General features: G+C 34.4%; 1 protein-coding gene across 1 annotated transcript in view; it reads right to left on the bottom strand.

Moving 5' to 3' along the window:
* Positions 1-13784, bottom strand: part of LOC119836902 — a 130517-nt gene that overhangs the window by 81282 nt on the left and 35451 nt on the right. Inside the window, 6 exon segments of the mRNA XM_038362354.1 lie at positions 1021-1104; positions 1982-2132; positions 2435-2667; positions 3361-3578; positions 3949-4164; positions 12923-13123. Of these exon segments, the coding sequence (XP_038218282.1) occupies positions 1021-1104; positions 1982-2132; positions 2435-2667; positions 3361-3578; positions 3949-4164; positions 12923-13123 (1103 nt within the window).

The following is a 13784-nucleotide window of genomic DNA, read 5'->3' as shown; positions in this document are numbered from 1 at the left end:
TTAAATTTAATTCATAACACAACAATCTCGTTCAATTCGATAAATTTGAGAACGCGATTTGAATTTTAAATTTGCATTGAAACGTGCCAGTTAATCTAGACTCAATTTGGACATATGTGTAGGCAGTTATATAATGCCTTTTTTGACAAATAAGTATGTGGGTGTTAATACTCGGTGGTATAAACTTATTCACAATCTTTATAGACGCTGGGTATTTTCATAACAATACTTTCATCTTAAATTCGTACAGGCAACACTGTATACATACAGGTAACCCCAAAGCGATGCACGTGCATATAACCATTGAAATATACCTGGCACTGGCGACACTGGATTTACAGGGAAGTACATTTGAAGGGATAACAAAGAAACACAATCACAACATCCCGCATTCAAAGGAGTTTGTTGTTAATGTTAGCGTAATAAGCGTGGCGTAGCGTTATGTGTGAAGCTTGCTGTTAAAAGTATAAATAAGACCACACATTTACGTAGATAGAGCAAGTCAACTAGCGTATCGTTTTTTGCACTCAAAGTAAGCGCAAAGCACTTAATGTTGTATGGAGTTTGTTATTTTGACTAATACCTCTTATTAGATCATCACACTATTTGAAGTTTAAAAATGGAATGACGTTAAATCAGAACCTTTTTTATACCAATTGAATTCTGCTCTTTATAGGTAAATATGTAGTCTGTGCCATAAACCAAAGCGAAAGTGCACGACATTATACTACAAGAACGAAATGCGACAGCGACCAAGAGGAAATGCTGGACGTAAATGTCTACAACCTTTCACAATCTCTCAGAAAAAAAAAACACCTATATCGCGCCAAAATCACTATACAACGCTCTTCAAATACTTCTAGAAAATTTCAAAATTCGAACATCGCAAAACATAAACAACACAATTTAAAATTCGAACTTTTCCTTCTAGAATTCCATTTCGGATTCACGCATCGCACCCTACGTGACGCCACAGGCTAGAATATTTCTCATCGCTTCCCTTTCCCATCTGATAGTTACCTTCGCCTCTCGTATGAACCTCCCTCCGTCTACGTTAACTTTCTCAATCTTTGGCGTCCTTTCCACAACGCTCGTCAGTAAATTCTGCAAAACAACCACAAGACAACCCACCATGTAATCGTGTTAAGTGCGTATCTTTACGTGCATAGTGCGTAAATTAAACATTTTATAGTACTATTAGTTATTATAATAAACCAAATATGGTTAAATACATAAGTTATTTGACCGGTTTAGTCCTTAAATTACGCATTAATATCAAACAACAGTGACTGTCAATTTATCAATAATTAAAGTTAATAATGGTATTAACAATAAAATTGGATCTCCCGAATGAACTTCATCGGTTCTCTATAAAGTTATACAGAAGTTTTTTCATCATAATTATTATGTTATTCGAATATACATTAGACCTGATATATTAACGATCTTAAAAAAAAAACAATAGGAAATTGTTTTATACGTATTTTTTAATCACCAATACATGTCGCTCTAACAAATTCTATCTATGTCTATCATGCTATTATATTACCTTACGATTTATAACTGAAATAATACGTAAGTGACGCGAGGTAAACTTTATGAAGCCTTATTCTATAAGTCTATTACTATTACTAGTTCTAATAATTTCTCCTACCCTGTCAATAGATGTCGCTGTAACCAAAATAGTTATTCCCTAATATCATTAATATAAAAAACCCAAGAATGTTAAAAACGGCAGAATATAAAATATAAAGTCTAGTGTCACTCGCGTGCTAGCTTCGTCTTTATAAAATCAACTTTATGTAAAGGTTGAATTTAAAAACCATATGCTGAAAGACAACTAAAACTTCCTAGGTATAATTCCTAGGTTTAGAAACACTTCCGCGCGTTACATTTATATGAGACTCGAGTCTTTTATATCAATGCCGTCAACCTTATTACGCCTATCATATTATTTATCGAATGAATGAATAATTCATACCCTGGTAGGCTCCAACTGCTCCTTGGGCCTCACTTCTATGGGCGGCTGCGCTTGCAGCTTGCTGAAGGAGTCGTCTATCCACTCTGCTTCTTTCTCGAAGCCAGCGTTAAAGTTACGGAGTAGTTGGTATGCGGCCTCACAGCTGCGTAATCTGAGTGCAATATGATATATCTGAGTTGATATATGAAAGAAAACTCCAAGCGGTCAAGTGCGAGTCGGATTTGCTGCACTAGGGGATCCGTACAAATGAGCTAAAGCGAAACTGCAAAACAAATTGGTCACCCAATATGTGGCCGATGCTTTAGTTCGATTTTTGATTATTTGTTGTTAAAGCGATTATCAAAAAAAAAAACCCAACGGTTCATGAGATACAGGTTGGTGACACACAGACAGACGCATAGAAATCTATCAAATTATCTATGAATCCATCTATAATTTCCCCCATTTTCTCACCTTTCAGCCAATTGCGTGCAAACGTTGCTCCACCTTCCGTTCAGCAGCTCCACCTCCTTGTCCAGCCGCTCCAGGTCCACATGCTTGCCGGCTCTCGGCAGGGAGGAATGCGGAAGACCAGCTCGGGAGCCTTCGACGAGACGGCGGCAGTTCTCAGCGTCGTCGTTCATCTGGTCCACTTGGACTTGCTGCTTGCTCACCGCCACTTGCATGCGGAGCAGGTCCTCGTGCATCTGGTGAGGAACGGTTCGCGATTAATTGTCAGTGATGACTGTGAGACATGTTTTGAGATTTGTATCTGTATATCTCTATATATTTGTGTATGAAAACGCAAGGGTGACTGACTGACCTATATATCAACGCACAGACTAAACTAATGGACCGATTGGGCTGAAATTTGGCATGCAGATAGCCGCTATAATACAGCCATTCGCTAAGAAAGTGTTGTGAGAAATTCTACCTCCAAAGGGACGAAATAAGGAATGAAAGTGTGTACCATGAAAATTTATTTTGACCACGCGGGAGAGGCTCTGAGCAACAGCTCCAGGATATAAAAAGAAACTTATATATAAATATTTGAGTTTGATTAAGTGTGAGTTATTATTTAAGTAGCAGTTTGAAGATTATTACTGTATGTTCAATTTTAAAGTGATGGGCATTTTTGATAAAAAAAAACTCAGGTACTTGAAACTAGCAATAACAAGTATCTATAAAACGGTAATAAGTCTAGATACATTTCAACCCATACATGTTATATACAACTAACTTGCTTTATGTTCTAAAACACTAGAATATTGCAGGATTTTCAGCTACCAACATTTTCTAAGTCAGATCTTTTATCTAAACTATAATAAACGCTACGCACTGTTAGCAAGATAATGATTGTCTAGCTAACAATGATATAGCACAATCATCGAATCACTTACGTCCTTAAGTAGTTCCACGTCATTGGGCAGATCGTTAAACTGCGCCAGTTTGATCTCGAACTCGGATATCGTCTGGTTGTTCTCCTCCATGCTGTTCACGATGATCTCGACGTACTTCAGCCTCTCGACGAACAGCTGGCTCTTGGACTGCATGTCGCTCCATTTGCCCATCACCTTGTCCAGGCTCTTTTTCATGGCCGGCGTTTTGAGCGCGATGCCTGAGGATAAATCGACAATTAGTAGATTTAGTGAAGGTTTTCGTGGGGACAATTATTGAAGTAATATTAATTTCGATGGTTTTAATTGTTTCTTATAAAACCCTTTTATCATAGTGGTTTAACCATTATATAGAATAGGTTAGGGTAATATCTTAAAAGCTATGAAAATGCAAATTGAATCAGAATTTAAAACTTATTTATTGTACTAGCTACTGGGATTCATTGAGTAAATAATAAAAAGAGTATTATAAACATACTTTACCTCAAAATTTACATTATTTTTCTCATTGAGATTCTCAAGTACCTTCAATCCGATTCTTATCCTTTACCTTTCTTTTCCCACCAAATCCCCTCTCCCTCGGACACTTACCTCTAAAAGTGGCCTGCACTTCCTCCACATCACCGGCGAGCGCCAGCAGGCTCGTCTCCCAGTCCTTGTGCTGCAGCACGAGGTGCTCCAGTGAGTCCAGGTCGCGCGGTATGTGGGACGCGATCCGCTCGTGCAACTGCCTCTCGTACATCTCCAATCGTTCGAGAAGGTTTGACGATTGCTCTGTGAAGATTCGCGACGCATTCTTCGAGTCCTCTGCAATGGGCGATTAACAGAAGTTATTAACGGTTAAATATACTTATTTCTCTAAAGATTACATTTAAATCACTTACAGAGAAATACAATTTTTTTACATCATTTTTACTCGCTTAGCGTTACAAGTACGCCTAACAAAAGAAAACAAACTAAAATAACAATAAATTGAGGGTAGTTTCTAATTCTAATAGATTTATAATAATAGTTTCGTTTTTCTCATAAACAATATGGATATATGAAAAGTTGGTAAACGTTAAAACTATGCTATGACAAAAGTGCTTGAGTAAGAAGTCTTATTGAATGAATAAATGTTTGAGTTTTTTTTAATTTGAGTTATTTAAATAGTTACTTTGGAATTGAGTTATGCTATATTGACCAGTTATGTTTAAGTAAAAATGCACGCAAATAAAGTAAAATGAAGAAAAAACACAAAAGAAAAAGAAATTATTCCTTAGCACACTTTGTACTAAGGTATTATGTTTTTTTTTCTATAGTACCACGTCAATTTTCCAGTTTTAGGTCGGGGTTGTTTATCGAGCCTTAATCTAAAAACATAATAAATCAACAACACTTCTACAGCTTCAGCTGGTATAGGCAGAGGTTCTTAATTCGACTGTATGTTTTAATGGTTACATACCTTAGAACTGTCGAACGGGTGAACTAATTTTAATGAGTCCACATTTATTTGAACGATTATTCCAATTAAAATTTAGTAAAGTTCTGACAAATTGAGCGGTTAGATTTTTTATTAAAAAATATGATTATTGATCATTGAATTTAAGTCTATATTATATGTTATAAATATTATAGCTTTTAAATTTATTTATTACTGATACATCGAGTCGCCATCTGAAACGAATTACGAAGTATTTCTTCCACGTGTAGCGATGATACATATATTTTTGTTCCGATAGTAATGCTGATAGTAAAATGGATTCTATAATTGGAATGAGAAGGTACAATTTCGATTAACAGGCGTACATTCAAAAATATCACTATAACTACTTTATCATTCATGATCTGTCCGTCTACTTGTTCGCGATAGACTCAAAAACTGCACCTATTTCCATTCTATTTCTACCAATGGATAGCGTAGCGTGGCTTTCGAGGATGGTTTAAGTTCATAATTCGTTAAAGTTTAGACATAGCGTGCGAAGCCGCGGTCAGAAGGCTAGTATTATTGAACAAGGTAAAACCTCGTGCGTTACAATTAACCTTCTGACAAGTTCAATTAAGATATTTATTAGAGTAAGGTTAAAATACTAAGAAATTTCAATTTTTCACACTAACAATCATTATAAATTATCGCATTGTATACACTAGCAACTCGCCCTGGCTTCGACCGGGTTGACCCGAAATAAAAGTATACGATAACGTGCTTCTATATATATATAAATTATATAATATAGAATATATAATTATATATACTACTAGCTGCACCCGGCAAACGCTGTTCTGCCTTACTCTTTTCATTTAGGGGTATGAAAAATAGATGTTGGCCGATTCTCATAGATACCGGATAAGCACAAAAAATTTCATCAAAATCGTTCAAGCCGTTTCGGAGGAGTGTGGCAACGAAAACTGTGACACGAGAATTTTATATATTAGACTAGCTGCGCCCCGCGGTTTCACCCGCGTAAGTCCGTATCCCGTAGGAATATCGGGATAAAAAATAGATGTTGGCCGATTCTCAGACCTACCCAATATGCTTACCAAATTTCAGAGGAATCGGTCAAGCCGTTTCGGAGGAGTATGGCAACGAAAACTGTGACACGAGAATTTTATATATATAGATATTATATAATTTTTAAAATCGGTTCAGTAGATACAGAGTCATACACACACAAAGTTCACATCTTTATAATATTAGCATAGATGATATTGTACCTAAGAGTTTATGTTTGTTTAAATATAATCAGGCTGTCATATAACAGATATTATATTATTGTGGAATTAGTAATTTTTAAACAATGTTAAGTTTTCTATTTTGTCCCCTTCATCTATATTTATGTCTTACATAGTTCGTAAATGGAAATTTATATTTCAATCATTCACTTTAAAGCTTTCAATATGGCATTTTACCAAACTTGCGACCTCTTTAGGTATTACGTAAGTTTAAATATTGATCATGTGGGGATGAGGATGAATCACACACAATCCAGGCTAAATATATGACCTAATTCGTTTCGTTTAAAATCGTTAACTTTCAATTATTTTTTTATTCCTGTCAATGTCTTGTGTTGTTTGTTTTTTTTCGTCCAAAATAAACTCGACACTACAATTTTCTAAAATATTAATTTTTCTATAACCTAATTAAAACAATTGACGCCTTAAAAACGCTTATAACTTAAAAATTCCTTTAAAATATAAACTAACATAAAAATAAAACATTATAAATATTCAACAGAATGCATATTCGTACACAACAATACAAATACGAATAAATTTTCATTATTAACAAATAAAAAGACAATATACGCAAAAAGCATTTCCCGTACAAGATCACGCGGAGTCATTCGATTTTTAAACATAAACAGACCGCTTAAAATCTACGAATAGCACTCATTCAGACCACAGATAAAAAACACAAGGTCACTGCCTCGAAGTCTAGACGCGGATAGGCACCTGACAATCGATATTCCAGCCAATGCCTCTCGACAGATCTCTTTCTATACACTAAACATATTTTACGTATCATTTTAAAACATTTTATGTAAAACAACAATAACAGATCTTGAATCGGACGGTTTGACAAAACTACTAAAACTGAAGTTCGAATGAGATGTGCACAGAGTAAAAAAGAACATTGACTCAACGGTTCGAAGAAAGGCGTGAGACTGCGTCTTAAAATATATAATCTGTTATTTTATTGGAGGTTTTATTATGTACACGGTTAAATAGATATACGGCATTGTTTTTAGAATGGAATGTTTGATATATCAATACGATACTGCTTTGATTTTTCGCTTCGCTAAGACAAGATATAAAAAAAAATTGCGAACTGTATACCGCTGTCAGGTTTTCATATGTCCTAGCGTCCTTTTTGCTTTAATTGTTTTTCGATGAAATGGGAAAGATTTGATTTTTGGGCCTTTCCTTCTTGTCTCAACGATGCCATTTTATGGAATCATATCTGTGACTTAAGATAGATAGGCTATTCAACGCGATGAACATCTTATTCACGTGATGAATCCGTTTTACCTTGCGAGCGAAGCCGCTGGCGTAAAGCTAGTATAAACTGTAAGTTATCACTTGGCTACTGTATTTCATTGCACTGTGGTCGCAGGCCCACTCGAGCGCCTACGGTATTAGAAATTGCGGTATCAGCTACAAGGCCAATAAGTGCTGATGACATCACGGGATAAATTGGACTATTATTTGTCTTTACACCTGGACGTGGGCGGAAAATTCGTTAAAATCACAATAAAATTATCAAAAATATCTAATGCCAATCAAATTTCATATATTATAATATGCAGTAACTACTTAGTTTTTTTTTTCAAATCTACGAATGAATTTAATTACACAGAGCATCCAAATTTTAATTTTCTTGAATCAGGTTATGAACCTATACGGTTTTCTAACGAACTTCTTTTTGTTCTCGGTATTGGCCAGAAGGGTTACTACATTTTAACGTAGAAGCGTCAGCTGAAGGCTTGCCCTGGTAGGGACATGCGTAAGGTTCTCTCTTGACGGAGATAGACATAAATCCTACCAAAAACATTTCATGTAAAATGTTGCCATGACGACCACATAAGGTTTGCCCTGTGAAAAAGATATCAGATCTCTTGTAGAGCCAAGCATCTGAATCTACACGGCCTAGCTCTACCGACTCTAACTTCAAAAAACTCTACATATTAGAAGCAAAGGATGGCTTGGCTGATTCGTTACATACTTACAGATAAAACTGCATTAAACAAGAACTTGGTTTAAATAATAAAAATTACTTAAAAACAGTCAGAAAGTCAATCTTAAGATGTCAAAAATCTTAGCGCACACCATACCGCATGCGATACCGCCTCCTTGGTAAAGTGGTTAACGCGTGAGTGTAGAACCGAGAGATCCTGGGTCCCATTACTGGTGGGGGAATCACAAAAAAAAAATGTCTCGGTCAGGCAGGGTACAGAAGGCAGATCACCTACTAGTCCATAAAGAAAATCAATCAGTGAAACATATGTATATCATATGCCCCAAACCCCACACGGTGCTTTACTTTTACACTGCATGCATTTTACACATTTTTGAAATGCAATCGACATTTTTGGTAATTGTATATGGTCCATAGACCCCAGTACAGGCAATACCTAATTGTAACTTGTGAAATCTAAGTGGACTTATCCACACCATCTAATGGAAGGTATATCTTTAACTTACAAATACGTCAATATTTAAACTATAATTACGATAAAATATGACTTTATCGTTTTAATTTACATTTATATAACACAATACGATATATTTCAATCTACCAGAGATTTTGATTATAAATTTAATATGAAATAACGAAACTAAAACACGATTGTCTGACAAATATAACATTATCGACTAGCTGTTTTCACCGGCTCCGCCTGTGGTACATACATAGCCTATGTCAATCAGTGAAGTAGCTCCTTTCTAATGGTGTAAGAATTATTGAAATCGGACCATTGGTTTTTGTTTGAAAACGTTACAAACATACAAAAATACGTAAGTTCCCTCTTTAATATATTACTGTAGAAGTATAGAAATACCCATCCATTACGTGAAGAGACAAGACATAAATTTTAATACTACAATGTTTTTACTTTGATACCAAGAGCACTTCGCCCACTCGAAGCGTTTCGGACGGTGATATCATTGGTGACCTTTTGACCAATAATTCGAGTACTTTGGACCCCTTAGGTATGTCTCAAAATCTGTCCTTTAAGGACGGTTTCTTAGAGGACAGATTTGATAAAGCATAATACAAATTTAATTACGTTTCATGCGGGTATATTTAAGTATTAAACCCTACCAACTGCATGAAATAATTATCTTCCAGGATTCTAGAATATCGATATGAAATGATTTCAATTTTATGTTGGTTTTAAACAATCCACCATAGTTTAACCGATTTGACGGGATTCGAGTACATCTCAAAAATTGACGTTCATGTCCCTATGTATGCTCAAATCTTCGAAATTACGCAACGGATTATGATGGGTTTCTCTTTTAACAGATAGATTCAAGGATGATATTTATAATAACATATATGAAATTACTTCGAATTTTGCGTGTGCGAAGCCACGGGCAAGAGCTAATAATTGATATAACGTATCATTCAAGGATTCTCACAGTTCAACACACGCGGTTTTATCGCTATTGTCTTTGACATTGATATGATGAAGTCTTTCAGCGGATCCAAACATCCATACTGCTGGCCATTAGCTCCATTATATCAGATTGCTATCTAAATAGACCTATGACCATATGACGTCAGTTCTATTAAAGAGTTGTGATGTCTTAGGAGATTTATGTGAAACGATTATACATAATTTATATACTTTTAACCGACTTCAAAAAGAAGGATGTTCTCAATTAGATTGTATTTTTCATTGTTTATTACTTCATAATTTTTTACTGAGTGAACCGATTATGATGATTCGTTTTTCATTTGAAAGCTGCCTTCCGTGTTATGGATTTACATTTGGTTTATGTCTGACAATTTGAAGACGGTTTTTGCTAAAAATAATTAAATGGTTTAAGAATATTTTTTATTTTTTTTAAATATATTAAGATTGGGACAATTAATCGAAGTAACAATAATAATATCTTAAGTTGTACCAAATTACACATAAAATGCCAAATTTCATCAAAATCGGTTGAGTTGGTGGGGAGTTCATTGGGAACATGCATCATGACACTGGATTTTTATATATTAAGATTTTGGAGTGAATAATAAACGGATTATAGTTTTTAGGACATAAAATATAAACATTTCTAACCAAATCTTTCCCGAGACGGGAATATACATACACACTCACAATTTACTGCAATCCCTGCTACTATAAATACGAAAGCACCTCTGTTTGTTTGTCTCTTCTTTACGCCTAAACCACTGACCCGATTTGGATGAAATTTGCTTCAAATATAGTTCATGACCCGAAAAAGGACATAGGATAATTTTTATCCCAGAAATCCCAAGAAAACTGCAACTATTTGTGGATAGTCCCAGGACTGTATCTTCGCTTTTAACTACACTGGCTTAAGGCTAGTTATCGTATGCGTAATGAAAACTCACCTCCCTTTCCAAAGGAAAATATTCGTTTTATCCTCTTCATGTCGACTTTAAACCATCGAAATAAGGTTCAAATTGCCGTGATCGCTATCGTTTACTTTCAGTTATAATCAATTCACACTTTCGATGTTTTGTTTGGCGATTGCCTCGATTTATAATTAGTCCATCAATACATTATTGTTTCCGATTCTCTTCACATTTGAAGGTAATAGAAAAATTAGCACGTGTCAGCAATTTATTGAAATTTAACGAAAACATTTACTTATTTCAATATATCGTGCCTATATCAGAAATAAGAGAATGAATTAAGACATTGCTTCTAAGGAACCAAGTATTTTAAAGCATTATTTCAGTAATAATAATTTAATTTTCTAAATAAAAACGTTGAATCCTCAGGCTGTATTAAATTTTCACAACACAATCTACGTACATTTGAAGAATAATAGATCAATAGTTTATAAAAAAAAAAACACTCTTTCTACAAGATAATTATCTAAAAAGATAATTATCAAAATCTTTTTAAATTTTCAGATATACAAAAAATATTAAATATATATATATTTCTTAACACCGAAATCGTAAGAAAACACTTTATGCCCACTATAAACACAGCGTACTACGCTCTACGCACGGCGCGGACGCTAATTGCGAGTGACATGTATCCCGTAGGATGCGCGCGCGCATTGTCAAGCGTTTGACACTAATGGCTCTATTTTTAATACAACTACACGTGCGCAGGAAGTGTATAAATATTGTTCGGATGTTGTGGCAGGCAATGGGTTGTCTTTGAAATTTAGAGAGTGTACTAATATTCCACGAACAAACACTTTCGGATTTATAACACTAGTAAGAATTAAACTTGCACGTTTAAGTAATAATAACATCTTAATAATAATAGTATTTTATACTAGTTGGATCCAGCGGATTCACTAGCTTGGTACGGAGAAAAAATAGCTAATCTATTTCTATACATTTAATACAGATCCTATCAGTTGTTTTCGCGTGAAAGAGTAACAAACATCCATGTGTTCTTACAAAAGTATAAAACTAAGTTGCTTTCCGCCGTCTGTGTGTGTTTAAATCTTTAAAAGTACGCAACGGATTTCGATTGGGTTTTGTTACCCGATAGAGTGATTCAAGAGAAGGGTTAATATGTATATACCATGTTTTATTGCACCCGTGCGTAGTCGGGGCGGGTCGCTTGTATATTATATTAGTAGGATTTTATTTCCAGTATCTGGATGAATTTTTTTTTTGTTTTTTTATAAATTGTGTTTTAAAACCTTAATTATTCGCCAATAGATGTCAGGAAGAGTCATAATAAATTGGGACTACGTGTAGTCGATAAAACACGAATATGACATTTTCTAAAAAAGATCCCTAGCTAGATCGATTTATCGCCCCCGAAACCCCCTATATACTAAATTTCATGAAAATCGCTGGAGCCGATTCCGAGATTCCAATTATATATACACAAGAACTGCTCGTTTAAAGATATAAGATTAATCAAAACAAAGGAATTGTCCATCAAACTGTCACTTGCAGCGTGTACACAAGGCGAATAATTGCAGCTAATTAATCGAACACACTCTTAGATATCATGGAAATAATTATAACAGATAAATTTACATTTATCTTAATTGTGCTATTTTAGTCCGCGATATTACGCGAGTTAATTTAAAGATATAAGTACATTATCAATGTTAATTTGCACTCTGTATGAATAAGATCAACGCTTTGATCGACTTTCATCAAGGACAGTTAAGAAAAAAATCAAAATCATTTTCTGTTCTTCCGTTCTGGCGCTACGGCGACACAGACAGACAGATACATACAGACACCAAAAAATATGTAATCATCAATTTCTTGGCAAATAAGCCTCAACTATTGCATTTAAATTTAAAATTATTTCTTTAACATTTTGTTGTGTAAAATGCATTTTACTATGAGAAAATAAGCATTGTTTTAATTTGAGAGATTTTCACCTATAACTAAAAAAAAACTAAATGTCTTTACACTAGTTCCTAAATTCTTTCACATAACCTAAAAGATAAATGTGTTAACCTCTCAGCTTCAATTACTTTCATTAATTTAATTATAGTTTTAATTTGCCCGAAGAGTTCTCGTAAGCCGCGCATAAAAAAGACAACAATTATCCAATTGTAAAACACACAGTACTCGAGGCTATAGACCAATTTGGTTTTTTACAATTTTAGCTATTATATGTTTGTGGTGAAAATTTATAGATTTAGTATTATAGATAGTCCCTTTTTTTCTCTATTTTGAGTTGCCCCTTCTGGTATAAAAAGGGGACCAACGTAAATATTTAACTAAATAATTTAAAATAATGCTAATACTAATGTAATTAGTATTTTTTCCATAAACCTCAGCCATAACCCGTCGTTCGCACGCCCGTTCTCATATAACTATCCAAATTTTAATATTTTGGGATTTTTTTTTTATTTTTTCTAATTTTTTGTTGTTTTTTTTTATTCAACTAACCTTCAGCTCTCGCCCTCCTCTCGAACTCATCGAACAGCCGGTTAACCTCGTCTATCTCGCGTCGCAACCGCCTCAATTGCGGGTCAGCCGGGTCGCCTTCAGCGAGCAGTTTCTCAGCGTCTTCGTTGAGAGCGCGGCGGATGGCTTGCCTCTGCTCCGCGCCCATAGCCACGAACTGGTGGTGAAAGTGGAACTTTGTATGTGTGTTTGTGTATGCGACGGAAAATCATTAGCAAAACTTTGATATATTAAAGTCATATATGAATTGCATTCTTTCGTTCTAATTACTTCATTATATTATTATTATATGTATCACTCCTAGGGAAGGAACAGGTCCTCTTAACACAGGTATCGGCTAGCAACAGGGCCTAGCCACACTCCACTGCTACCAATAATGTAAAAGATATTAAATAAACATTTATTTATTATTTAATTGTTGTAGTGACGAAATATAAAAAAATAACTTGTGGCTTATATTATAATACCTTGTATGCTATATTTGTGCATAAAATTATGTGCATAAAAGTATGTTATAAAATTATGACATGAAAAAATTTACAAATACATCAGTGAATTAAATCAATTGGCATATTTTAGTCACTGATAAAATGAAATACATAAATATATAAGTGAAGATATGTGTGGTGAGTAATGAGATCTCTGGTTTAAGATTAAGATTATTAAAATAACTAGAAATTGATTATTATGTACAAAAACTACAATTATGTACAAAAACTAAAATTGACTTATAATTATATAGTAAAACAAAATTATAAATATCGTTTTTGTTATCATTGAATATTATGAGCCATATTAATAAACCCTTAAAAACCTTTTGCAATTCGTAGAACAAACAGAAACC

This window comes from Zerene cesonia, chromosome 26 (assembly GCF_012273895.1).
Source record: "Zerene cesonia ecotype Mississippi chromosome 26, Zerene_cesonia_1.1, whole genome shotgun sequence".
In the NCBI taxonomy this organism is placed as follows: domain Eukaryota; kingdom Metazoa; phylum Arthropoda; class Insecta; order Lepidoptera; family Pieridae; genus Zerene; species Zerene cesonia.
Note: the sequence above shows the minus strand (reverse complement) of the source record. Positions and strands in the feature narration are given on the sequence as shown.